The sequence below is a fragment of the Balaenoptera ricei genome, chromosome 19 (assembly GCF_028023285.1).
Source record: "Balaenoptera ricei isolate mBalRic1 chromosome 19, mBalRic1.hap2, whole genome shotgun sequence".
NCBI lineage: Eukaryota > Metazoa > Chordata > Mammalia > Artiodactyla > Balaenopteridae > Balaenoptera > Balaenoptera ricei.
The window spans coordinates 60,765,266-60,790,818 of NC_082657.1; the positions used below are offsets into that span (position 1 = coordinate 60,765,266).

The 25,553-nt window shown below is 56.4% G+C and overlaps 1 protein-coding gene across 1 annotated transcript in view; it reads right to left on the bottom strand.

Moving 5' to 3' along the window:
* Nucleotides 1–9,683: 9,683 nt before the first annotated feature.
* The window catches only part of C19H16orf74 (chromosome 19 C16orf74 homolog), a 28,461-nt gene continuing 12,591 nt past the window's right edge, over nucleotides 9,684–25,553 (bottom strand). Inside the window, exons 3-4 of the mRNA XM_059904962.1 lie at nucleotides 13,228–13,362; nucleotides 9,684–10,218 (exon numbers count right to left, since the gene is read on the bottom strand). Coding sequence (XP_059760945.1) covers nucleotides 10,160–10,218; nucleotides 13,228–13,362 — 194 coding nt within the window. The 3' untranslated portion in view covers nucleotides 9,684–10,159. The remainder of the gene's footprint in view (nucleotides 10,219–13,227; nucleotides 13,363–25,553) is intronic.

The following is a 25,553-nucleotide window of genomic DNA, read 5'->3' on the forward strand; positions in this document are numbered from 1 at the left end:
GGCGTCCTCCGCGGGGCGGCGGAAGGCGGGGACCGCGGATGCTACGAGCCCGCGGATTGGCGAGCCTGAACGAGGCTGCGAGCAGGCCCCGCCCCCTCCCGTGTCTCGGCCGTGCCCCTCCCGTGGGCCGCACACCTGGCGCAGCCGGCCCACCTGCACCTAGTACAGCCTTCGGTGTCCCTTCACCTACCCCGGGCGCCCGCCCGCCCCCCAACACCGCGAGTCAAGCTGCGGGTGGGCTTCGGGGCGAGGAGTAAATGCATGTAATTGGTCACGGCGTGACCTGGCTACACAGACGCGGCCCCGGGCTCCAGCGGAGCGAGCGAAGGCGTTGTTTCCTTTAACTTCACAATCTTCTGTCTTCCCTGCACACGGGGTTAACATCTATAAAAATGAAGATTCCTGGGAATTCCCTGGCGGTCCAGTGGTTAGGACTCCGCGCTTTGGGCCCGGGTTGATCCCTGGTCTGGGAACTAAGATCCCACAAGCTGCGCGGTGCGGCCAAAGGGGAAAAAAACGCAGATTCCTCCACTGCACCCACATATTCCAATTCGGAAACCGCGGGGGAGAGGCTCACAATTTGCACTTTGGCAGACTCCCCAGGTGAGACTTGTGAAGCGGCAAGTTTGCCCGACTGGGGCAAATAACGTATTGATGAGCTCATCTGTTGGCCAGTCCGGGTGCCCTCTATACGGTGGGCTCATGTGAACCTTTACAACTGTGGTTCTAAGACCCTCCTCTGTCAGCATCCCCTGGGAGATTCCGAATGTTCATATGCACACACCTGCAGACTTGTGATTCAGGGGTCTGGGTGAGGACAGAGTGTTGATTTTAATCAGGGATTTTGATGGGGTGATAATTGGCCAGGAAAACTTCCTGGGGGGTGAAGCAGCTAGAAGAGAACTGGGGTGGGGTGGGGCGGCGGGTCAGGAAGGGGCGGGGGTCGGGGGGCAGTTGAATTCAACACCATGATCATTAGGCTCTAAGAAAAAGCATATGTGACAGGAGGATTTCAGGGTTCTAGATCCCAGCAGGAAAGCTGCCTCACCCCAGAAAACGGCACACTTTCCTCTCTAACCACCCTGAAACCTGCCCCATGTCAGGTTGTTGGGAAGATGAAATAAGGCCATAACTCAGTTCTGCTCACTCGCATGGCCTGGAAAGTTGTCTGTTGTTTATCTGCATTGGAACTTGTCATTGCAGGCCTGGAGATTTCCTTCATTGTGTCATTTATGAAGACAAATACTTTCAAAGAAAATAAAAGATCCCTCGGGATGCTGTGTGACTGAGAGCACGTGACCACTCTGAAATTCAGTCTCTTCATCTGCAAGCGAGGTAGGAAGAGGAGTACCCAGGGGGGTTGGGGAGGAGGGGAAGCTGTAGGCCACCTGGCCCCTCCTAAAATAGAAGCTCCCTCAGTCATCTGCAGAGAGTGTGTGCCAGCTTGTCTGGGTCTTGACTGATGGGGGAATGTTTTCTTGACTGGCAAATATCTGTGTTTCAAATTTGGTGAGGCTTCCCTCCCTGATTTTCACAAAAATATTTGTAAAAGAGCAAAGGAGAAAAGCTGGCTGGAAAGCCGAGGTTCAGAGAGGCCTCGGCAGAGTAAGCAGGAGAATTAGCAGAGCCTGGTACCTTGGTGTCCTTATGGGTAAGGTGGGGACAGTGCCGCTGCTTACCTTGCAGGGCTGGTGGGAGAACGAGACAAGGGGGGGTGCAGCTTTACACACTGCAAAATGGTGGCGTCTTGGAGTCTCAAACTTGAGCAGACACCAAGGTCCTTAGGGGGCTTGTTAAAGCAGCACAAATCACAATAGCCAGCAGGTGGAAATACCAAATGTCCATCAACTGAGGGTTGGATAAACAACATGTGGTCCATACTTATTACGGAATATTATTCGGCCATAGACAGGAATGAAGCACTGGTTCATGCTACAATGTGGAGGACCCTTGAAAACAGTATACTACATGAAAGAGGCCAGACACAAAAACCATATATGATTCCATTTATATGAACTGTGCAGAATAGGTAAATCCATAGAGACAGGAACTAGATTAGTGGTTACCAGGGTTGAGGGAGAGGGGGATGGAGTTTCTTTTGAGGGTGATGGCAATGTTCTGGAATTAGACAGTGGTGGTGGTTGTTCAACTCCAAACATACTAAAAACTACTGAACTGTAAACTTTGAAAGGGTGAATTTTACAATATGTGAATTATTCCTCAAGAAAACTGTGATTTAAATGCCCCTCCCTAAGCTCCAGACCCAGGCTTTCTGACTCAGTAATCACACACTTTACACGCTCCCCAGGAAGTTCTTATAATTGCAAAACTGGGAAGGGAAGTGATTTGTCCCAATCCAGTCCTGCTCTGAGCCGCTCCCAGGATCCAGAGAGGACTCCTGAGAGCCCATCCTCAGGCCTGGCCTCTGAAAGTTGGGGAAAGAGAGAGGGAAACAGACAAGAGGAAAAGTCAAGCGGGGAGGGAGGACGGGGCGCTACTTTAGATGGGGTGGTCAGGGCCCTTGCACCATTATCTCCTGTTGTGACCAGTACCTCCCCAGGAAGCTAGAGGACCCTTGCGGTAAGGAATTAAGAGCTGGGGACAAAATAAATTGGGATGAAGGGGCACATCTCCTGGGGAGAATTCCAGATGGTGTAGATAAAGCTCATCACTCCTGAGGTGTGGGCCGCCCATGGCCACTTCCTTCCAAAGAGAACAGGATGGAAACAGGGAAAAACAGAGAAACCTGACCAACAAGCCCTCAGTCAAATGATCAATATCAACATCAGCCAGGATAAACCCTGGTGACATGTGCAGCCTTGACTGGATGGAGAAGGAGAGTGCATTACCACTGGGGCGTCCTCCCTAAACCTACAACCCCCGTCTAATCATGAGAAAAACATCAGACAAATCTTAATACAGGGACAGTCTACAGAACACCTGGCCAGTCCTCCTCAATGTCAAAGTCATCAAAAACAGAGCCTGAAAAACTGTCCCAGCTCAGAGGAGTCTAAGGACACTTGACAATTAAATGTCTTATGGGATCCTGGAGCAAAAGAAGGACATTGGGGGAAAACAGGAAATATGAATAAAATATGGACCTTAGTTAATAATAATGTATCAAAATTCGTTCATTAATTGTGACAAATGTGCCAGAGTAACGTAAGAATAAGGATTAATGACAGGTGAATCGGGGTGGGCGGCAGTATATGGGAACCCTCTGAACTATCTTTGTAACTTTTCTGTAAATCTAAAGCTATTCTTGGGAATCCCCTGGCTGTCCAGTGGTTAGGACTCCAAGCTTTCACTGCCGAGGGCCCGGGTTCAATCCCTGGCCGGGGAACTAGGGTCATGCAAGCTGCATGGCACGGCCAAAATAAAATAAAATAAAATAAAATAAAATAAAGCTATTCTTTTTTTTTTAAATAAAGCTACTCTTAAAAAATAAGTAGGTACTTCCCTGGTAGCGCAGTGGTTAAGAGTCCACCTGCCAATGCAGGGGACATGGGTTTGAGTCCTGGTCCAGGAAGATCCCACATGCTGCGAAGCAACTAAGCCCGTGCGCCACAACTACTGAGCCAGCGCTCTAGAGCCTGCGAGCCACAACTACTGAGCCGGAGTGCCACAACTACTGAAGCCCGCGCGCCTAGAGCCCGTGCTCCACAACATGAGAAGCTGCCGCAATGAGAAGCCCGCGCACCGCAACGAAGAGTAGCCCCCACTCGCCGCAACTAGAGAAAGCCCGCACACAGCAACGAAGACCCAACGCAGCCAAAAAATTAATTAATTTAAAAATAAGTGTTTTGTTTTTTTTTTTTTAAAAAGCCTCCCTGGGACTTCCTTGGTGGTGCAGTGGTTAAGAATCCACCTGCCAAAGCAGGGGACATGGGTTTGAGCCCTGGTCCGGGAAGATCCCACATGCTGTGAAGCAACTAAGCCCGTGTGCCACAACTACTGAGCCTGCGCTCTAGAGCCCGTAAGCCACAACTACTGAAGCCTGTGCACCTAGAGCCCGTGCTCCGCAACAAGAGAAGCCACCGCAATGAGAAGCCTGCGCACCGCAACGAAGAGTAGCCCCCGCTCACTGCAACTAGAGAAAAGCCCATGCGCAGCAAAGCAGGCCCAACGCAGCCATAAATAAATTAATTAAAAAACATAAAATAAAATTTAAAAGTCTCCCCTCCAGGTTCCCCCGGGGCACCTAACCGAGTGTCCCCCTCAGGGTCGTCAGCACTGCCATACCTTTTGGTCACATTAGAATTTAGGCCGCAGACAGTGCTCCCCAAATGAGTCAGCAACCCGGACTTCTGATTTTAAAGCAGTGGATCGTTCTGTAATGCTGGAAATGTCCCGTAGCTGTGCGATCCGGGACAGTGGCCACCAGCCCCACGTGGAAACTGAGCACTTTCGGGGGACTGGCGTCCTCTGAAGGGGCGGGGCCCCTGTGTCAGACGCGGGGCCGGTTGCCCCCCAATGCACCCCGATGATTGTGGGGTTGAGAACATTGGAAGGGCCCGTGGTCCCCCTGCACAGAGCATCTGCGTTCAGTCCCAGGTCAGTCTACCTCAGAGGTCTGAACCTCTGCCACGGGGGAGCGATATTCTTACAGCGAGGAGACAGTGGTCCAGGAAAACAGAGAATTAATTACAGGGGCTTCCCTGGTGGCGCAGTGGTTGAGAATCTGCCTGCCAATGCAGGGGACACGGGTTCGAGCCCTGGTCTGGGAAGATCCCACATGCTGCGGAGCAACTAGGCCCGTGAGCCACAATTGCTGAGCCTGCGCGTCTGGAGCCTGTGCTCCGCAACAAGAGAGGCCGCGATAATGAGAGGCCTGCGCACCGCGATGAAGAGTGGCCCCCACTTGCCACAACTAGAGAAAGCCCTCGCACAGAAACGAAGACCCAACACAGCCATAAATAAATAAATAAATAAATAAATAAATAAATAAATAAAAATTAATTACAGCGAAGAATCGAGGAGGCGGGTGAGACGTTCCAGGGACTCTTGGCCCTGCCTGTGCAGGAGAATCTGCCAGATCCCTGGCCACAGCTGGACCGAGGGAATCAGAACCTCTGGGTGGGGCTCAGGCCTCGGCAGCAGCTGAGAGGCCAGCCACTCTCCTGTGGTCTCCAGGGGACTTTATGGGAAGCAGTGACTTGCCACTGGTGGTATCTCCCATCTAAAGAGGGGGCTAGAATTACAGTCACAGCAGCAAAAGGGAAATGCAGAATGGAAGACACCTCCTCCCGAAAGTCTCCCTTCCTGGCCCCAGCTGAAAGGGGCAATGGGGTGGTACCTACCGAGCAGGGCCCTGATCATAGCACAAGACTGCTTCCCTACCTGGGCCCCCACCAGAGAGTACGGCTCCTCCTGGGACGTGGACACCGCCTGCCCCTCTGAGGTCTCCGAGGCAAGGTGATAGCATGAGCCCCGCAGGCCTGACCTCACCTGCTGTTTCTAGCCATCGGCGGCTCCCATTGGTGGGGGCCCAGCCGCTTCAATGGGTACCTGTTCCGGCCTTCATCTCCTAGAGCCCTTGAGCCCTTGAGAGGTGGGCCGGGATTGACACAGGTGAATTCTCAGCTGCGTCTGACACAGCCGTGTAGACAGCGGGGGCTCCTGCACGCGGCGGCAGTGTTGTTTCTTCTCACGACAGCCCTCAAGGTGTTCTTCTCTCTGCTGAGTGCGGTGACAAGTGAAGCAGGAAAGACAAGCGGCGGCCAGTTCTCCAGGGCTGCTGTGTAAGCTGCTACCAGAACCTGGACCAGATCCCGCGCCCAATGGCAGGCTGTGTGAGGGATGCAGGTCGGGGAGTGACATGTGCCGATTTGCAGTTTAGAAAGAGAACTCTGGGGGATGGAGTCGGGGTGGGTCTCGGTCTGGCAGCAGGAGACTCACCTGGAGGCTGGGAGCAGACGTCTAGCAGAGCTGTGGCACCTAGGGCACAGCCATGGGGATCAAGAGGAGGGACGGTCTGAAACCAGAGCCCATGGACTGTCTGCCAGTGTCCAGAAAAGCCAGGTCCGGGGACGCCTCCGGACCCCACGCAGGTGGCCACAGGTCTTTCCCAGCTACCTGTGGCTCCATTCAGCCTGGCAGTGTCGCCCCCGCCAGCCCCACCCCTGGGCCTGCGAGTCCCTCCCTGCCACTACCCGGCCACCAGGGTCTGGCGGGGGGAGCCATCCCGCCAGTCTCATGGTGCACATCACGGCTGAGCCAGGGGCTCTCAAATGCCTCCAACATGGTGAGAATACACTCTTGTGTCTTTTTGCCATCTGCCGCTGTCATTAAAAAATTACATTTCCATCTGTTTTCACACTTTTATCCCCTCCCAGCTTCCCTTCCCGGAGGCATGTAGCACGAATCCCACGCCGAGGACCCGAACGTTCCCTCGCCTCTTGGAACCTGGGAGCTTCTCCGCAACGCACCGGGGTTAGGGGTAACGGCCTTTGGGGGTGACCAGAGCTGTTAATTCCTCTTAGGTCGCCACTGACCGTGACCTCTGCCCCCGCCCCACCCTCCACACACACTTTGCAGGGAGCCACTTGCAAAGCTTTTTTGTTGGTGGTTTTCATCTGTATGCGTGGCTTTGGCATTAAAAATACATGAAAAATAAACTGCAGACATTTGTAACCATTCCCCCAGAATGTATTTCAGGAAGAACAGACTCGAGAAATAAGGATCAGGGAGCCATGTTTTGAGTTCAAAACAAGTTGTCATTCTAGACCAGCCCCAAAGAGGCACCCACCCCCACCTATATAGCGTCCCTGACCTTTCATGAAGGGTCAAGTCCACGTAGAACCCAACAACCCCACAAGGTCGTGACCACAAACTACTCCTGGGAGACCTTCTCAGATACAGCTTAGCAAGCGTCAGCAGAGTCACTAACATCCTAGAGGGCTTTTTAGACCCTGTGCCGGGCGTTATTCTAGGCTCTGTACGCACGGTCATCCGTTGCATCTTCCCAACAACCTAGTTACTACCCTGATTTGAAGACTGGGGAGACTGAAGCTCAGAGAGGCAAAGTAAGTTGCTCCAGGTCACCCAGCTGAGAAATGGAGCACGGGGATGGACCCCAGCAGGCTGGGAAGCAGGAGCCAATTCAGGGTAAGGAGCAGGTCTCTACTGCTGGCGCCCCGGGGCTCAGACCCTTCGGAACCTGGGGCAGCTGGGAAGCCTGGTTCCTCACAGTGTGTCCCCCGACCGGCAGCACTGCCGCCCTGCGAGCTGGTTAGGGATGCACAGCGGCAGGCCCCACCTCAGGCCTCCCCGACGGGGTCTGGATTTGAACCGGCTCCCCACTGAGAAGCACTGGCTGCCTCACGGCCACCGCAAGGGACAAGGAAGGTGGGGAGTCTACCCGCTAACTCCCATCCACAGTGGGTGAGGGCTGCTGCCAGGTGGCCCTGAGAGCCTGCACCCCAACTGCTCCTACACCGAAGGAAGCCCTTGGAAAGAAAGGTGCGGGCGCGGCAGCAGAATCCTGCTGTCACATAAACGGGGGGCACTGCCCCTGCGGATGTGGTCCCAGGTGCCCTGCTCTTACCATGCACCCCACATTCACACCCTCAATCTCCCAGACTCCTCAGGTCCCCGTGGCATTGTGCCCATTCCCCAGATGAGCAAATGGAGGCCCAGGGAGGTTGGTGACCTGTGTGATTGTGACTCCCATTTACTGACTGTCTGCTCTGTGCCAGGGACCATGTGGGGTTTTACGTAGATCATTTTCCTTAATCCACATGTGCACCCCACATGGGAGGTCCGGTTACCCTCACTTTTACAGGTGAAGAAAAGGTACAGAGAGGTTGAACGGCTTTCCAAGGCCACACAGCACCGTGCGGCTCTGGCTGACACCCTTGCTCGCACCCCTAATGTTTCTCACGGCCCCTAGGAGGGGTGCTGGGGCTTCAGTGGGGTCCCCTGCCCCCCTGATGTCTTGCCCTCCCTGGGCTAGAGCTTGCATGGAGCAGGCCCCCTACCCCTCGCCCCTCCCTCACGGGGAGACAGAGCTTGCTTGAAGGCAGAGCCTCAGGGGCAGTGAGTAGCGTCACGGGGTTTCCTGCGGCCTGGGGTGCAGATGTCACCAGTAAGGGTCCCCCTCACTCAGCCGGCACCGTTCTGGGGTGCGTACCCCGGGCTGGCTTCACCAGGGCCTCCAGATTCAAGAGGCCCAGAACCCAGGACTGGTGTGGGTGCCTTGGACCTCAATACCTTTCTTTCTCCAGGAGACCAAGGGGACTCGCCTGGGCCCTGCAAGAAAGCCAAACCAGCACCCCAGGGCTGCACAGCCTCTGGCCGGCCCCTCCACCTCGTCTCCGGCTCACAGCCCTCTTCCCATTGCCATGGGCACTAAAAGCCTGGGATGAAGTGGCGATGAGCCAGGGCAGGCTGCTGAGTGGGCTGCAGGCCTCTGAGTGGTGCCTAGGAGGTGTGTGGGCTCCTCCAGCTGTGGGTGGAGCCAGCCCTCAGGGCGAGCACCCAGCCCTGAGACCCAGCGTCCCCTGGGTTCCAGAGGGAACAGGACGGGGACGAAGTGTCAGCGTCACATCCAAGCAGATATGAGGGGCACTGGGAATCCAGGTGGAAAGGGATGCTTTGCCTGGACAATCAACAAGAAATATGTGCTGGGAGGCAGCTCTGTGGGGATGGTAAGAGAACAGGGTCGGGGCCTCCCTGGGGGTGCAGTGGTTAGGAACCCACCTGCCAACGCGGGGGATGCGGGTTCCAGCCCTGGGCCGGGAGGATCCCACATGCTGCAGAGCAGCTAAGCCCATAAGCCACAACTACTGAGCCTGCGCCCTAGAGCCCGCGCACCACAACTACTGAGCCCACGCGCCACAGCTACTGAAGCCCGCAAACCAAAACTACTGAGCCCACACGCCACAACTACGGAGCCTGCACTCTAGAGCCCGTGCTCCACAACTACTGAGCCCGTGCTCTACAACTACTGAGCCTGTGCTTTAGAGCCCGCGAGCCACAACTACTGAGCCCATGTGCCACAACTACTGAAGCCCGCACACCTAGAGCCCGTGCTCCACAACAAGAGAAGCCACCGCAGTGAGAAGCCCGTGCACTGCAACGAAGAGTAGCCCCTACTCGCCGCAACTAGAGAAAGCCCGTGTGCAGCAATGAAGACCCAAACGCAGCCAAAAATAAATAAATAAATAAATTTATATTAAAAAAGAAAAGAGTATGGGGTCTGGGTTCAAATTCTTACTATCTGATGGCCTTGGGCAAGGGATCTAAGCCTCTAAGTTCCTCAAGTGCCCCATCTGTAAAATGGGGATAATAATAGTGTCTACGCCGGGAGACTGGATTATTATTCCCAGCCCGTCTCTCCCTCCCTTTAACAGACATGTCCATCCCTTCCTGTGCCATGGGACTGCCCAGCTCACCCATGTGGGGTTTGGCCGTGTGACTTGCTTGGCCCACGCGCCGAAGCTGAGAATGCTCTCGCACGGCCTGGCTTGTGCTCTGTGCGTCTGTCACAGGAACGCACTCCGGTAGCTGCCGGCCACAGAATGAGGAGGCACAGGACACTCTGCAAATCAAGGGGCCAAGACCGTCCAAAGACCCATCACCAGCCGGACCAGCCCCTCCATGATAAGCGATTCTCTGAAGCCTACCTGTGTACCCAGGTGTGCACCACCTTCTCTGCCCGCCCAAGAAGCAGCGTCCACTGCTCGTTACATGGGATCTTTACTTACAGTGCAAAAAAGAAATTATAAATCACTTTTTGGACTGTGTCAATGTCTGTAAGACAACTTGTAAAAAATGAAGCCAGTCCTTTGCAAGAAGTCTTTGTATGTGCGGACCTCCTGGGCACCCGTCTGCATGGCCCAGGCCGCTGGGAGTCCGTCTAGAAGAAAGCCTCTCCCTGGTACCCTGATGGCCGTCACTGTGCCCTGGGATCGGCAAGAATATGTAGGCATCAGAGGTCTGGCCCACTCAAGGGGGGCTGGGAAATGTTCTGGACGAGGGCAGGGCCGATTCCTCTCTCCTCTCGCCACGCCTCCGCTGGTCCAGTGCCGGAATCGCTCTGTCTTCGCAGCCAGCGTTCTCAGCACATCTGTCCCAGGCACCCCGGGACACGCCAAGCGAAGGGCAGCCAGAGCAGGAGCTAGTGCAGGCAAATCCCCGACCCGCGCGTGCCTTCTCCTCAGGCCTCAGGGTCTGTTTCTCCATCCTCCGGGCACGACCCCGTCTCCTCCAGCCAGACTAGGAGACAGAGGGCGGCATCAACATCTGGATGGACCCCCCACCACAGCCAGGCCCCTTTGCCTGGGAGCTCCATGGCCGGTGCCTCTGGGCGCCTTGCTTTGTACCAATGCCCCAGCTCCCTGCGTGTATGGCACTGGTGTCAGCCGCTTCTGAGAGGGGACCCCAGTGATGCTGGGTCTCACCTGGGTCCCATGGGACTTCCCACCCATCCTCTGCCCACACCCAGCACCGAGCTCCCCCAGATCTCCGGCTGAGGTCCCTGGGATTGTACCCCTGGCCCCATCCTTGGCTTGGCCTCTTCTGAGTGCCTGCCTGGAGATGCCTTCAGGCCCAAGGCTGGGCGGGAGGTCCCTGCTTCTAGATGGGGAGTTGAGACCCAGAGAAGGGGAGACCTTCCCCCAGTTAGCAGGGTAGCCTGGGCAGGGCAGGCTTCTCTCCAGTCCCTCGCTGTGGGGGGAGCCCCAGGTATCTGATCACCACTCGGAGCCCACAGCCCTGGAGGAAGTGCTGCCCTAAGTATCGCTGGTGAGAAGACCAAGGACACAGGCCACGTGCGGGGTGTGAAGTCAGGCCCCTGACTTTCCTTGTCGCGAATGCTCACGGCCTCTCGGAGGCACGACTGTTCTCTGTGAGACAGGGGAGCCGAGGCCTTGTTCCCCAAATCACACGCTAACGCGTGGCAGAGCCGGGATCCAAATTCGGGGTTTTGTGACTCCAAGGCCTGTGCCCTTTCTCCTACACCTGCCTCGCTAAATGGGGAAAAGCAGAGGGTCAGGCCTGAGCTCTGCCACCGGACAGGACAGGAGGGGCCCCCTGTGCTGGTCCCTCGGCACTAATCCACCCTGGGACGCCGTGGGCTCTCACCCCGCGGACCCTGAGGAGTAACCATGAGTCTCCCCGGCACTCACACTGGCCCTGGGAGCAGGGGAGGCGGCTATGATCCCATCTTACAGACGAGAACACTGAGGCACTGAGAGAGAAGGGAGCGTAATGGCAGAGCCAAGGACCAGGGCCTCGGCTGCCCACACTCAGCTCTCTGATTAGACACTGACGCAGAAACCCAGCTCTTCTCCCACCCTGCTGTGTGCCCTCGGGTGAGTCGCTGTCCCTCTCTGAACCTCAGTTTCCCCAGCTATAAACTAGAGATAAGGGCGGTACTCACAGCCCATAGGGTTGGAGCGAGAATTAGATAAGATTTGTGGAAAGCATTTAGTCCAGTGCCGGGCACTTGAAAAGGTGACACAGGACCGTGACCAATGGCTATCACTACTGTGCACGGCCCAGCCCCAGTACCCACACGGGGCCTGGCCCGAGCCCGATGGCTTCTCCAGCTCATTCCCCCTGGTGGGCAAGCTGACATCCAAACTGAGAACTTCTGGAAAAGCCTCCCCAAGTCCCCCACTGACTCCCACCAGCCCCACATCAGCCTTGAAGGCCTGTGTCCTCTGCAGGAGCCAGGCAGGGCTCGCGTCACGACGGTTGATTGGCTGAATGACGGTAGCCACTGAGACGGCATCTAACCTGGCAGTCCAGAGCACAGGCTCCAGATCTCACGGCCTGGGTCTGCATCCCAACTCTGCCACGTACCAGCTGTATGGCGAGCGTCTCAACCTCTCTGAACGTCAGTTTACCCATCTACAGAATGGGGATGATGAAAACGGGACCTAACTCAGAGTTACTATGAGACCTCAAGGAAAAATAATCCTAATCAGTAAGTCCCCTACATACGAACCTTCAAGTTGCAAACTTTCAAAGATGCAAACGTGCGTTCGCACGTCCAATCACGTAAGTTAGTTCACGTGTCTGGCGTACACTGTCACGTGTGTGCATCCTCTACAAGTGGTTGTGCGTTTGTGTACTTTACTGTACAGAACTGTATAGAGTACAGCAGTACAGTATCTTTATTTCAAGCCCGGGATGTCCGGAAGCTAGCGTAAGAGCAGCGGTGATGTACCGGTACAGTACTACCCAGACATCACTGGACCGTTTTTCCAAGAGAGTAGATAGACTTGAATCCAGCAAGAAACCAGAACCTGTGCCATCAACATCAGGCACGAGTGAAACTGCAGCTTGCCCTCCGTCTCCTACTGCTGACGATCCTTCACCTCTACCATGGCCCACCTCCTCTCCCTCCTCCTGGCAGTAACTCTTCTTGCCTGTTCCCTCGATGCCAGCCCCTGGATGCCAGCTGTTGTGCTCTACTACTGTGCTTTTCAAGGGACTGTACTGTAAGATTAAAAACGGTGTCTTTATTTTTTTGTGTTTGTTTTTCATGTATTATTTGTGAAAGGTATTATAAACCTATTACAGCACAGTACTATCTAGCCAGCTGTGTTAGTTGGGTACCTACGCTAACTCTGCTGGACTTAAGAACGCGCTCTCAGAACGGAACCCGTTCGTGTGTAGGGGACTTACTGTATTATTCACAACAGCAGCCTCAGCACCAAGCACAGGTCTGGCTCAATAAATCTGTTCACGAAAAATGTCCCACTGGCCCCAACAGTGTCCAGAAAGGGGCCGGGGGTGGGGACACAGCAGTTTGGGCGGCTCCCTCTCACCCTCTCTCTGGGAACCGTCCCACCCCCTCTCTCCTCCCTGCAGTGAGCTGCCACGGAAGGCGCGGAGATCAGCCACAGCCTGGGCGCGGGGGAGCTTCCAAGCCTGTCCTGTCCAGCTGAACCGCGGCGGCCGGCAAGATGGAGGCCCAGTTCCCCAGCTGCAGGGGAAGGCACCTCCATCCATCACCTCCGTGGGCCCGCCCAGCCCCATCCATCACTCGCCCGGCTGCCAGCGGGGCCTGTCTAGCTAATTACTTAACGTGCCACATCTTGCTGAGGCTGGTGCCACGGCAAGGGGCCCACGGTGGGGTGTACGCAGAGCCGAGTGTAAATTTTTAATAAACTGGGGGTGGGGGCGGACCCACAGCCCGGAAGGGGGCCCCCGTGAGCTGTGCCCAGCCAGGCCCCCCAGACCCCCTGGCTTAGCACGGTGGCAGGGTGGCCTCACCTGCCCTCCGGGAGTCCCTCGGCAGGATCACGCCCGTGGGGGTCGGCGGGGTGACGATGATGTTGGGCACGTCCAGGTGCTTGTCGCTCAGGACGGGGGCCTCATCGTGGCTGCTGCTGACACACATTTTTAGGCCTGAGCGGGCCGGCCGTGGAACACACACGCACACACACGACAGAGAGACAAGCATCAGTGGCTGCCGGGAACTGCCCACCACTCCTGCCGGCCGCCCTCCTCCAGCACTGTGCATCCCCACGACTCAGGACACAGGGGACTGCTGTGTCCCCACGCCACAGGTGAGGAAACTGAGCCTCAGGACGGCCAAAGGACCCGTCCGAGCCTGCGCAACTTGGCGAGGGCGTGAGTTTGCTTTGCTTTGTTCACTCATGGGACCTGGGTGTGTGACACGCAGTAGGTATTCAAAACACGGCTCTGAATGGATGAAACCCACCGGGCTTGAACTGGAACCCAGGCCTGTCCGAATCATAGCCGGGTGTGAAGTGACCTCTCCCACGAATTATTTTCTGGGAGAGTTTGTGTGAGATCAGTGTTGTTTCTTCCTTAAGAGTGACTGAACTCACCGGAGAAACTGTCTGCGCCTGGCATTTTCTTTGGGCAATTTGGTTTCTTTAATAGAGATGGGGCTATTCAGATTTTCTGTTTCCTCTTGCGTCCGTTTGGCTACGTTGCATTAATCAAGAAATCTGTCCATTTCTTCTAAGCTATTGAATTCCTTGTCTTATCTCTCCCATAAACTCAGTACAGGTGATCCAGCCCGGCCCAGTTTTCATCTCCAGCTGACATGAAAGTACTCTCGCCAGGCCCCTTCCTCATTCTCCCCATCTGAGTCAAAGCCGTCGCCACGCACTGGAGACCAGAGCCTGAGCCACAGTTCTCCTGTCCTCCTTGCCCTCTAACCCTCCGGCCAGTTTAATCAACCACCAAGCCCGCAGATGCCACCGCCTCGATACCTGGGACATCCTTCCTCTCCCCCACTCACACCCCTAGCTAGCCTCTCCGCCTCCTGGCTTATCCCTCAGCAGCCCACCCTCCAAACAGCAGCCAGAAACGGCAAACCTGATCACACCTCGTAGCTGCTCAGAATTCTCCGTAGCTCTTGGCAAGTAGCTACAAGCAGCATTTTTCCAAAAGTGTGTTCCCTGCAACACTGGCTTCCTCAGGCTCCCTCAGGAAGGGGGTTCCATGATCAAATGAGTTTGCGAATCCCATCTACTCTATCCTTTTCTTGGAGAGTCCCATGCATGTTAGAGAATTCAAGGCTCTGAGAAGTCCTGCACTAAGGAAGCTGCTTTCATCGTGCTTCACCCCGGGCTTCCTGAACTTAAATAACCTTGGCGTCTGTTTTTGGAGGGACACCTGTTACCATCTTACAAGACCATGAGTCATGAAATACAATTTGGGAAATGTTGATCATAAATTAGAGTCAGCCTCTTAGCCCAGCTTTCAGCCTTCACGGTCTGGCCCAAACTCGTTCTGAAGCTTCATTCCCTGCCTCCTGCCCACACGCCCTGAACTACTCAGTCCCCCAAGTGCCCTGGGCTCCCCAGCCCTTTCGCGCCTTTGCACAGGCTGTTCCTCCTGCCTGGTGTGCTCTTTGTTGCTTTGGCAGGGTGATGAGCTCCTACTGATGCTTCAAAACCCAGCACAGTAGGCTCTTCTGTGGGGGAAGATGTCCCGGGTATCTGACCCCGCTCCTTCAGTCTGAGGTCTTCCAGTGCTCATCTCACCATATGGAAATGACTAGTTCTGTCTCCCTTTACTGTGTGAGTCTGGAGGACAGCCACTACTCACTCAGCCATGTGTCCCTTGAACCTAGCATTCTGCCTGGGACAGAGCAAGTAGGCGTGCTTTCAATTTTAAATAAAAAACAACTTCAGGCACTGCTGAATTGGGTAGTCACATCTTTGTGTCTCTATGTGCCATCACTTCGGTATTTTTTTTTTCCCCCAAACAGCCCCAGACTGGATTGCATCAGCTCCAGTATCTGAGCCCCTAGCCAACATCAGGAGCCGAGCAGTGGGTTGGCCTTCCCTGACCCCCACTGGGACAGTGCTCCTATATGACCACTGTAGGGTTGGTGTGGTGGTTCTCAAGTATGTCCCCAACAGGGGGAGTCTAATTCCCCTCCTCTCCAGCACGGGATGGACTGAGGATGAATTCTAATGCCTAGAAAAAGGGGAAGGGATGGCGTGTGACTTCCAGGAGAGGTCATAAAAGACACTGCACTTCCTTCGTGCTCTCGCTCTGGGGAAGCCAGCCGCCACGTTGTAAGGACGCGCAAGCAGCCTGAGGAGAAGCCCAGGTGGTGAGCCAACAGCCATGGGAGGGAGCCACCTAGGAAGTGAGTCCGCCAGCCCAGGCAAGCCTGCAGATGAGACCACAGGCCCAGCCGACAGCTTGACTGTAACCTCGTGAGACCCTCTGCGACGGAACCTCCCAGCTAAATCATCCCTGAATTCCCAACCCCCAGAAACTGTGAGATAATAAGTATTTAAGCCACTAAGTTTGGGGGTGATTTGTTACGCAGCAGTAGATAACTGATACAGTCAGCACAGCTTGCCTGTCCTTGAAACCCCATTCCTGTTTCCCCGCTAGGGAGCCCCTGTGGCCCCCTGAATCTAACAGGCTGGTTAGTTTTGTAGAAAGACGCCACGTCCCCTGCATCAGACTACAAGCCCCTCAGGAGTACCCACCAAGGCCGCTGCCAACCTTCTTTAAAGCCTTAGTATGCTGTTTCTTCCTGCCGTCTTACACAGAAGCCCAGAATGTAAAACAGATAAAAAGAAGCCACTTGGAGGAAGCCCTCCTGTTATCACTGCACCAGTCAGCATTTAAGGATCATTGGCCACGTGCCAGACACTTCCTCCTTCAGTCTTCATGGCTACCCTGTGAGATGCAAACTCACAGACTGAGGACCAGAGAGGGTAAGAGCTTGCACAGTGGTGAACAGCTAGTGCACAGGCACGGGCAGGATCTGAACCCAAACCCGAGTCTGTCTGACTCCAAAAGCTTCTGCTTCTTGTAACCACGATCCTGTAACAGAGCCAGGAAACTATCTGAAAGGTGCCTGAGAGTAAATATGTTTTACTTTGGGGGCTATGCAGTCTCTGTTGCAACTTCTCAGCTCTGCCACTGAGGGCAAACACAGCCACAGACAATATGTAAATGAGTGGGTGGGGCTGTGTGCCAATAAAACTTTATTTACTAAAATAGGAAGAGCAGCCAGCTTTGGCCCAAGGGCTGTGGTTTGCCACTGCCAGCTCTATAACATCCAGGGGTCGGGGAGTTTGGATCAGGGACATGCCTGACGTCCTAACAGGCAACAAAGGAACCTCAAAAGCCCGAGGCTCCTTAATGCCAAAACCAAAACCCAAATCCCAAACCTGGCTGCTGCTGGAAAGTGACAGGTGGTGGGCATGGGGAAATGAAGGGAATGAATGAACGGGAAGTACTTGCCCAGCGAGCTGGGGCCAAGAGGGTGCTCGGTCCCTGCTAGCTTCCTCTAGAATCATCCATAAAGCGCGTCTCGGGGAGCACCGGCCACAAAAGCGAGCTCTGATTATTATTATCTGTAACCAAAGGGAGCCTCCCCGCTCAGTCTCCAAGGCCCCTTCCTCGGGGAATATCCCAAAGTTCTAAAATAAAAGGCTAATGGAGAAAAACCACACTCCTCCCAGGGCCAGCATTTGCATTTTAACATGTTCTGGGAGCTCGGTGACAAAGCCCACATTCTTAATCGGGAAGCATCAGGTCACTCGGTGGGCCCTGGAGAGATGCTGGAGGCTGAGAAGAGAGAGGGGAGGAGGGAGGGGAGGGGAGAAGGGAGGGGAGGGGAAGGGAGGGGAATGGGGAGGGGAAGGGGGAGAGGGGAGGGAAGGGGGACAGGGGAGGGAAGGGGGAGAGGGAAGGGGGAGGGGAAGGGGAGGGGAGGAGAGAGAGAGGAGGAGATGGGGGAGGAGGGAGGAAGGAGGGAGAAGGGAGGGAGGGAGAGAAGGGAGGAGGGAGAAGGAGGGAAAGGAGGCGGGAGGAGAGGGCGGGAAAGGAGGGGGCCGGGACTCCAGGCCCTCTCAACCCCCCAGGGCCGCCCAGCCTCAGAGCAGAGGTGGCCAAGCAGGAGGGAGCAGCTCTCAGGAGATAAAGCCGACTTTAGGGATTAAAAGCAAATGCCAACCCTGCCCCAGACAAGAAGCTCATTTGTGCTAAAGCCAGAATGGTTATTTGTTAATTATGTGCCCGTCTCAGGCCAGTGAGAGCCCATTTCCTGAGAGGAAGGGCTTGGCTGGGATCCCAGGGGGCGGGGCCCCAGGAGGGAGGAAGCAGGGCCCCAGAGCTGCTGAAGATTTTGACTGGGGATGCATGGGGAGCTTGCGCAGGAAGCCTTCCGGGCTGGCAGCTGTCGCCCGCCTCAACCAGGCCCTGCTCTGGGGCACACGCCTTCTCAGTTGTGGAGATGGAACAAGCTGGGCCAGACCTCTCTGGCCTCCTGGCGCCCACTTTCCCACGGGGGAAACGCAGAGGCTGTGATGGGAGGCCAGACAGACTGCCTCTGAAACCTGGTTCTGCCCTTGCCCTTGCCCCGCTCCAGGGCAGTGGTTTTCCATCTTGGCTGCCTACTGCGGCCACCTGGAAAGTTTAAAAAATATCCCGAGGTGGGTCTGGGGGCGGGGAGGACCCTGCCCCCAGGGGGCCAGATTTCACTGTGCTACACAGGCCACCAGGACTTTAAAAAGTTCCTGGGTGAGTCTGACAGCAGGGCTGGGACCCCCTGAGCTAGGGCACCTGGGAACACACGGCTTTCCTCTCCGAGCCTCAGTATCCACGGCTGGAAAAATGGAGCTCTGATACCAGTCTTGTAGGAACGAAATACAAGGCATGGGGCGTGTGGCTGGCCAGTGTGGGAGAAGTGGCCTGGGGTCAAATACTGGGGGAGGTGAGCACTGCTGCCGCCTCCCACAGAGATGAGCCACCCCTTCTTAAGCACCCCCCGTGCCAGGCTCTGGGAGGAGTCCACACTAATCCCCACACCATCCCTCGGATTGCACACTAGGGTCATGGCCATTCTCCAGCGAGAAAACCAAGGCTTGGAGAAGGAAGGTGACGTGTCTGAGGACACGCAGAGGCCAGGTGGCTCCCAGGCCTGAGCACCCATCTCACTCCTTCCGGTATCAGCCACCACTTCTCATCCTTCAGAAGCCCTGAGCCAGGCCTAGCCTCTGTTCAGGATGCCCCAGGCACAGGGGACACCGCACCATTCCTGGCCCCCAAGCCACCCAGAGGCCGCCAAGAGCAGGCATCGTGGCTTAAGGGCGCCCTCTGCTGGTTCTTTTTAAAATGGCGCCCGATCAGCACCCTGGTGCCAGCTCGCAGACCCTGCCCGGGACCACGTCCCTGGGACCATATCCACTCTTCCCCAAGGCACCATCACACAGTGGCCCTGCCGGGCCCACAGTGCAGTGGGAGGCCAGAACGTACACCTGGGTTCCTCCACTGGCGGGGCTCCACCTCTGGGCCTCTTTTCCTCACCTGCAAAAATGGGGGTACTTCATATTTCCCACCTCCAGGGGGCGCTGAGTGGATTAAGAGCCACACTGAAGCCTTCACTCCAGCCAAGGGGTCTGACTGTTACATGCATTTCGCAGGCGAGGAAACCACAGAACCCGCCTTGCAGTGCACACTCAATGAACACAAGCTGTTATTATTAACATGATATTCTAATCTTAGCACTTATTCACTGATTCAGCCAATTCTGAGCACCACCTGCCCTCTGCGTGCAGGTCAGGGACCTTGTCTCATCCCTGCAGTCACACAGCTGTTTGCGGAGTGACTCTGAAAAGATATTCCTGGTTCCAACTTAACACTCAAAGGAGACCCTTTCTCCTCGTTGGGTTGGAAGGGCCACGGGCTCGGGAAGCAGGAAAAACCGAATCTCTCAGTCCTCCTGCTTCCCTTCTGTGACTTCCCCGAGCCCGGCCTGCTCACCTGCAGGGTGAGGGGATGCTTCCTTTCGCCTGCAGTGCACGGATAAAGCCCCCAGCACAGAGCCAGGCCCAGGGGAGATGCTCAGTCCACAGGCATCTACTGTGCCCCTACCGTGTGCTGGGCATTGTTCCAGGTGCTGGGGACACAGCCGAGAACAAGACAGTCTCAGCAGAAGTTTCTCTGCTCCTCCCGCCACACACTGACTTCCTCTGCCTCTTGCTTCAGGCCCCAGCAGCAAACCAGGACCCCAAAGAGTTCAGAGGAGGCTGGAAAAAATAACGAGGGTCCCCTCTGATCCAAGCCATTGTCGAGAGGGGCCCACATGGGTGATCTGTGACAACAGTGCTCCCGGGAGGCCGGGGTCTGTGTGAGCATTTTGCAGGGATTCATTATTTGGTCCTTCCAACGAGGCCCATCTTCCAGATGGACACCCTGGGGCACAGAGAACTCACAGGGGATTTGGCACAGAGCCTGTCCTCCTGGGGGCCAGGAAGCAAAGAAACACCTTGCAGAGCCTGGGTCAGTGATAGGAGGAAGGAACAGATGACGGCAGGGAGCAGCAGGCCTGGGGGAGACGGCGGGAGTCAGAAAAGGCTTCCCAGGGGGGCCCGACCCGAGAGCAGCCGCAGAGACGGCAGGGAGGGCTCTCGGGTCAGCAGCAGCACGCACAAAGGCCCTGGGGCCAGGCGGAGCCTGGGGCTGGCCCTAATTCCTCAGAGACGACCTGGTGTCTGGATTTAGTGCAGGTCTTTCAAAAAAACAAATGGACAAATGCCTCCGAGGGTTCCAGATGCACTTAATCTTTTTTTTCCTTTTTTTTTAAATTCCAATTAAGGGGAAAGCCTTGCATTATTACGAATGAGGCCAGGGCGGACGGGGGTTTTACCTTTTCTCAGCAGCCTGGGCCCAATGGAGATGGCAGTGGATGTTTTAAATCTCTTTTTAATGAAGGAAAAAGCCCCAGCTTGCGTCAGGGATGAGCTACCGAAGCGAGAAGCTGGGAGGAGGAGCCAGAGAGGAAGAAGCTTCGCCACCGCCAAGTGGGAAGCGTGCTCACCTCCCCGGCTGGACGGCCACCGCCTCCCCGCCTCTGCTGGACTCCGCAGTCCCTCCCTCCCCGCCAGCCCTGCCCGGTCCTGGTGGGCAGGCCTTTCTCCTCCTCACACCAGCCCCTTGGGAAGGCTTCTCGGGGTCTTGGCCAGCAGGGTGAGGGCTCAGATGGCGGCGGGGCCAGTCCAGCTCCATCACGTCTCCTCTGTGTGATGGGCAAGCAGCCCCGCCCCCGGCCCTCAGTCTTCTGGCCTCTAAAATGGACTCAAGAGTAGGCCTGCCCTCAGAGGATGATGGAGAACTGAAGGCAAAGAAAATCCGCAAAGCCCTTGACGCCTGCCTGGGCCGTGGGAAACGCGTGATGTGTGTAGCTCTGGGTCCTCAGCCTCGGCACTGCTGACGTTTGGGGCCAGGTTATTCTTTGTGGTGGGGAGGTCCTGTGCTTTGAGGGGGGCTGAGCAGCACCCTGGCCTCCAGATGCTGTAGCTCCCGCATTTGTGACAACAGAAAGTGTCTCCAGACATTGCCAAGTGTCCCCTGGGGGCAGGGTTGTCAGGTAAGATTCAGGACAAATAATTTTTTTAGTATAAGTATGTCCCATGCTACATGTGGGACGTACGTACGTATCCTAGACAATTAGTCCTTGTTTATCTGAATTCAAATGTAACTGGGCATCCCATTTTATGTTTTTTTTCCCTCCTAAATCTGGCAACTCTACCTGGTGGGGGCAAGATACCCCAGAGCTGAGAACCGCCGTCAGAGCTGTTACTAACTGAGACGATGTTTGGGTATTTCAGAGCAGGTGCCTGGGAGAAGGTGGTTTCCTTTGTCCAGAGTGGCTCCACCGCACATCTGCGTGGCTGGAGCCACGGGAAGTGGCTTGAGGATGGCCTGAGCCAGAGGACCGGCCTCCCCAGTGTGCCCTTCACCAGCTGTGCGGGCTGAGCAAGCTTCTTAACCTCTCTGAGCCTGTGTTTCCTCAGCTGCAAAGAGGCTGCAAGTGGTTGGCCCCTTGGTGGAATAAAGATTTGAACTTTCGCCCTCGATACTAACCCATAACCTGCAGGGCTCTGGTAAGGACATGTGACATCTGGCAGAAGGTGTCTGGGGCAGCCTGGCCTAGAGCAGGGGGCCAATCGTTATTAATGCTATTAATAGTTATTACTGCTATTAATAGGATATTGCGGTTATTACTGCGCAAATAGGCAAGGAGATTCCAGTTAGTCCCAGAGGAAGGAGGTGACTGGTGTTATCCAGAGCAAACCGGGGAGCACCTGGGAGAGTCTGGGCCCTGAGGATAGGGACGTGTCCCCCAGCTGTGGGCAGCTGAGGCCTGAGAGGGGTGCAGACGGGCAGCCAGACAGCAGAGCCCTCCAAAGACCGGGAGAGAGGTGAGAGCAGGCTGACTTATTACTACATATTCTTTTGCACATTTTACATTCTGTACCATGCAGATGTTTTACATATTCAAAAAATAAAATAATTGAAAAGAGAAACAAAACATCTTCTGAGGAGGGGTGGACATAGACAGATTTAGGAGGTGGAATGGGGAAAAGGGGGTGGTGGGGCATTCCTGCTGCAGGCGAGGTCTGATCAAGTTGAGGAGGTGAGACAGTAAAAAGGCAGTGAAAGGGCCAGGGGGAGAATTCGGAGTATAGGCCTGGAGAGGCAGGAAGGGGGATGGGAACGCCACCAGGAACACTCCTTCTCCCTTGAATCACTGAGGAGCGTGGCCCAGTGTGTGGTCGCAGGAGCCCAGGAAGCTGGGAGTCAGCCTCACAGAGTCCTGGGCAATGGGGTCGAGCCGGTCTCCCCAGGCCAGAGACACGGGCAGCTGGAAGAGACTCAGGGCCATCTGAGTCCTGCTCTCACCTCACTCCCCAGCCACCCAGCTCTTTTTCACCTCTTCACTTGGAGACAGCCATGATTACTGTTTTCTTGTGTCTCCTTCCAGAATATTCTATGTATATACGTGCAAATATGTTCACAGGCATATGCCTCTTCTTTTTCCAATACAGGTGGTGGCAACAGAGCCACTGTTTTGCACCTTGTTCTTTTCACTTCACTGCAAGTGTGGGAAATGGCTCTCTATCCGTTCAGACAGAGCTGCCGGTCCTTTTTCACAGCTGTAGAGTATTCCCCTGTACGGCCCACCCTGCTGACCCACGGGTGGGAAGCCCACGGCTGGGCCATCAGGGTGTGTCTCGAGGAGCCGAGGCTGGCTGTGGCGGGTGGCTGTGACGGGGGCTCTGGCTTAAAGGCCACGTGTCCTCGGCGCCAGGCCCTTCCTGTCCCACAGCGCCTGGTCTGAGCCTCCGGCCCAAGTAGATGCCGGGCTGTGCGGCCCAGACCCACCCCCCAGGGCCAGGCTAGTCCCCAGCGGCCCAGATGCTGCCCGCGGCTGGCTCACGGTTCAACCCCTCCCAGGGCCTACCCTCAGCCCAGGAAAGCTGTTCACCCAGCTGGGTGGAGCTGGGGTGAGGCAAGCAAGGCGCTTAGGGCGCACAGCTTAAGGAGGCACCGGCTCTCAGGGCCAGCCCTCCCCAGTAGGTGGCCAGATGAAAGGCCTGTCCCCCTCCATCCAGGACAGCTCTGCAGGGCCACTCAGCTCCCGAACTCCCATGGGACGGGCGGAAGCCCAGCCCCGCCCTCAGCCGGCCTGGCTGCCCACGGTGGGCGTTGATGCCACAAGCGCTCCCCAGGCCACAGGTCTGTCCTGCCACCTGGGACAGACTGAGGACAGCTGTCCGTTTGTGTGCTGGACTCCTGGGCAAGTCAGTGATCTCTCAGGGTGGACACCAGGATCACTTACTATTGCTTTGGCCATGGAAGGCCTGGCCCATGGTCATAAATAAAATTTCAAAGCCATTCCAAAAGGGAAGAAGGCGTGTGAGCACATCTTAGCACGTCTGCGTGCACACCGCATCCCTGGCCCCATTCCCAGCTCCTGACGCGCCTCTTCCCCTCCAGCAGCAGCCCTGGCCCGGGGGGCGTCTAACTCTGCCTGTTTTAGAGTTAAAAACAAAAAGCACTGATTCAGGGAGTTGAAGACCCTCAGCCAGGTCACACGAGACCTGGACCTGTTGACCCATCTCTGAGCTTCACACCCACCTGTCTGGAGCCCCGCGATGCCCGTGAGGCAGAAGCAGAAGGATGGCGGTGGTGGGGGGGGAAGGGACGGTCAGAGGCGGACGTGGGGAAGCTCCGTCCTGGCCCAGAATCACGTCTACACCCCAACCGTGAGGCTGAGGAACCACGGCCCAGGAGGGAGAGAGGAATTCCACAGGCCCGGCGGAGCCAGGCCAGTCCACCTTCCGGGCCAGCTGCATGCCAGCAGCTGACACTCGGTGAACACGGCCCTCGCCTGGGGGTCCTGAGCAGCACGAAATCCCTGTCCACTGACAGCAGCCAGCAGCAGGCAGTGGGTCCAGCGCCGCCTCCCCTCCTCCGCGTCCCGTCCCCTCCCTCCTGCCCTCCCCAGAGGCTCGCGCTCCATCCTGCCTTCACTCCACAAACGGGCCAGGCCCAGAGGAAACCGCGGGCACGGAACTGGGTGGCAGGGGGGTCCTCGTGTCTGGGGTGCCCAGTCAGGTTCCCGAGGCCCTCAGGGCCCCAGCACGGCCACATGCTAGCTGTGTGACCTGGGGCGGGGAGCTTTACCACCCTATGCCTCAGTTTCCCCCTCTGTACACGGCGGGTCATGAGCAAGCCTCCTCAGAGCCTTGCTGAGCGGATGGCAGGAGATGCGGGAAGGCAGGAGTGGACCTCCCTACTGGGCCGAGGGAGTGAGATGGCACAGCCGCCCCAGCCATCCAGGGACGGTCCTGGGAGGGTCCCACATCTTAGTTAAAGTCGAGAGAGTGTTCATTCCGCAAACATTTATTGTGTCCCTACTGTGCGCTGACCCACAGCCGGGAACAGGGCTCCAGGGGTGAGCAAGGCTGCGTGATTCCTGACCCCGTGGAGCCCCGAGAATGAGGAGGAGACAAAGGTTAATCCCGTGTGGGCCCCAGTTCGGGACTGAGACTCCTCTCCCACCTGCTGTGAGCCGTGGGCCCTCCCTCCCTCCTTTGGAAGGATGGCAGGTGCTGGGTATAATAAATCCCTGCCGTGAGCCAGGAGGGCTGACAGCTGTCCCCCGGGATGGGGCGGGGCCAAACTAAGCCCCATCTGCTTCAGTGTTTAGAAGAGGCTTTGATTGCCCACCCCTCCTCTGAGCAGGCTGGGGGTCTCCTAGCCCCCCGAGCCCCTGTCTCCCGGTCAGAGATCTGTTCAGAAGGTTCCAGAACAAGCCCTGGATTGGAGCCTGCATCCCTGAAGCCCAGCCAAGCTAGCTTGGTCCTTGTCACCTTTGGGTGTCAGTCTATACCCCAGGCCCACCTGAAAAGCAAGGGCACGGGCCCCGGACGGTGGTTCTCACCCCAGGCCGCATAGGAAAACCACATGGGAAGCTTCATCCAAACTAAATCCTGGCCCTGGGCAGCGCACCGGGGCTGCCCCTTCCTGTAGGCGCCTCGAGTGGTCCTGATGTGCAGTGGAGGACGAGGCCGCTGCTCTGGAGTGATTCCAGTGCCTCCTGTTACTCGGAAAAGACATTCTTGATACGACACTCAGCTGCCGGGGCCCTGCCTGTCCCAGTGACCTCGGCCCCTCCTGCTTGGCCCCCGCCCCCAATTCCAACCACATTCGACTCCTCACTGCTCATCGGCTCACCAAGCCCGTTCCCGTCTCAGGGCCCTTGCTGCTGTTCCCTCTGCCCAGAACACTGTTCCCTGTGTTGTGTGGCTCCAGTGTCGGCACTACACAGGGGTCCTCACTTGCCTCAAGCCCCTCTACTGCACCTCTTTGTTCAACTCCCTTTGCAGCTCTCACCACAAAGTCTACCAGCCCGGGTCACGTGCTCACACATTCATTTCTGTCCCCTGTACGTGGGGGCAGGGGGGCCGTGCTTGTCGCTGCCGTGTCCCTGGACCCAGTGCAGTGCCCGGCACGTGGCAGGCGCTCAAGGACCGTTTGCCGAACAAATGGAAAGTCACACAGGAGCACAGCTCTGGCCTGGGCCTCTCCTCCACGGGAAGGGAGCACCTGCTGTGTGTCGGGCTCTGTTCCGGGGTGCGCAGAGGTGGCGAGGTTAGGGACGCCCCCCCCGGGATCTCCACAGGCGGGAAGCCCCGGCCCATTTCACAGGTGGGAACACTAAACCTCAGTAAATTAAGATACTGAGGCTTGGCCATTCTCTACCTCGGGGCGGATCCCACTGTGTGACCTTCCCTTTA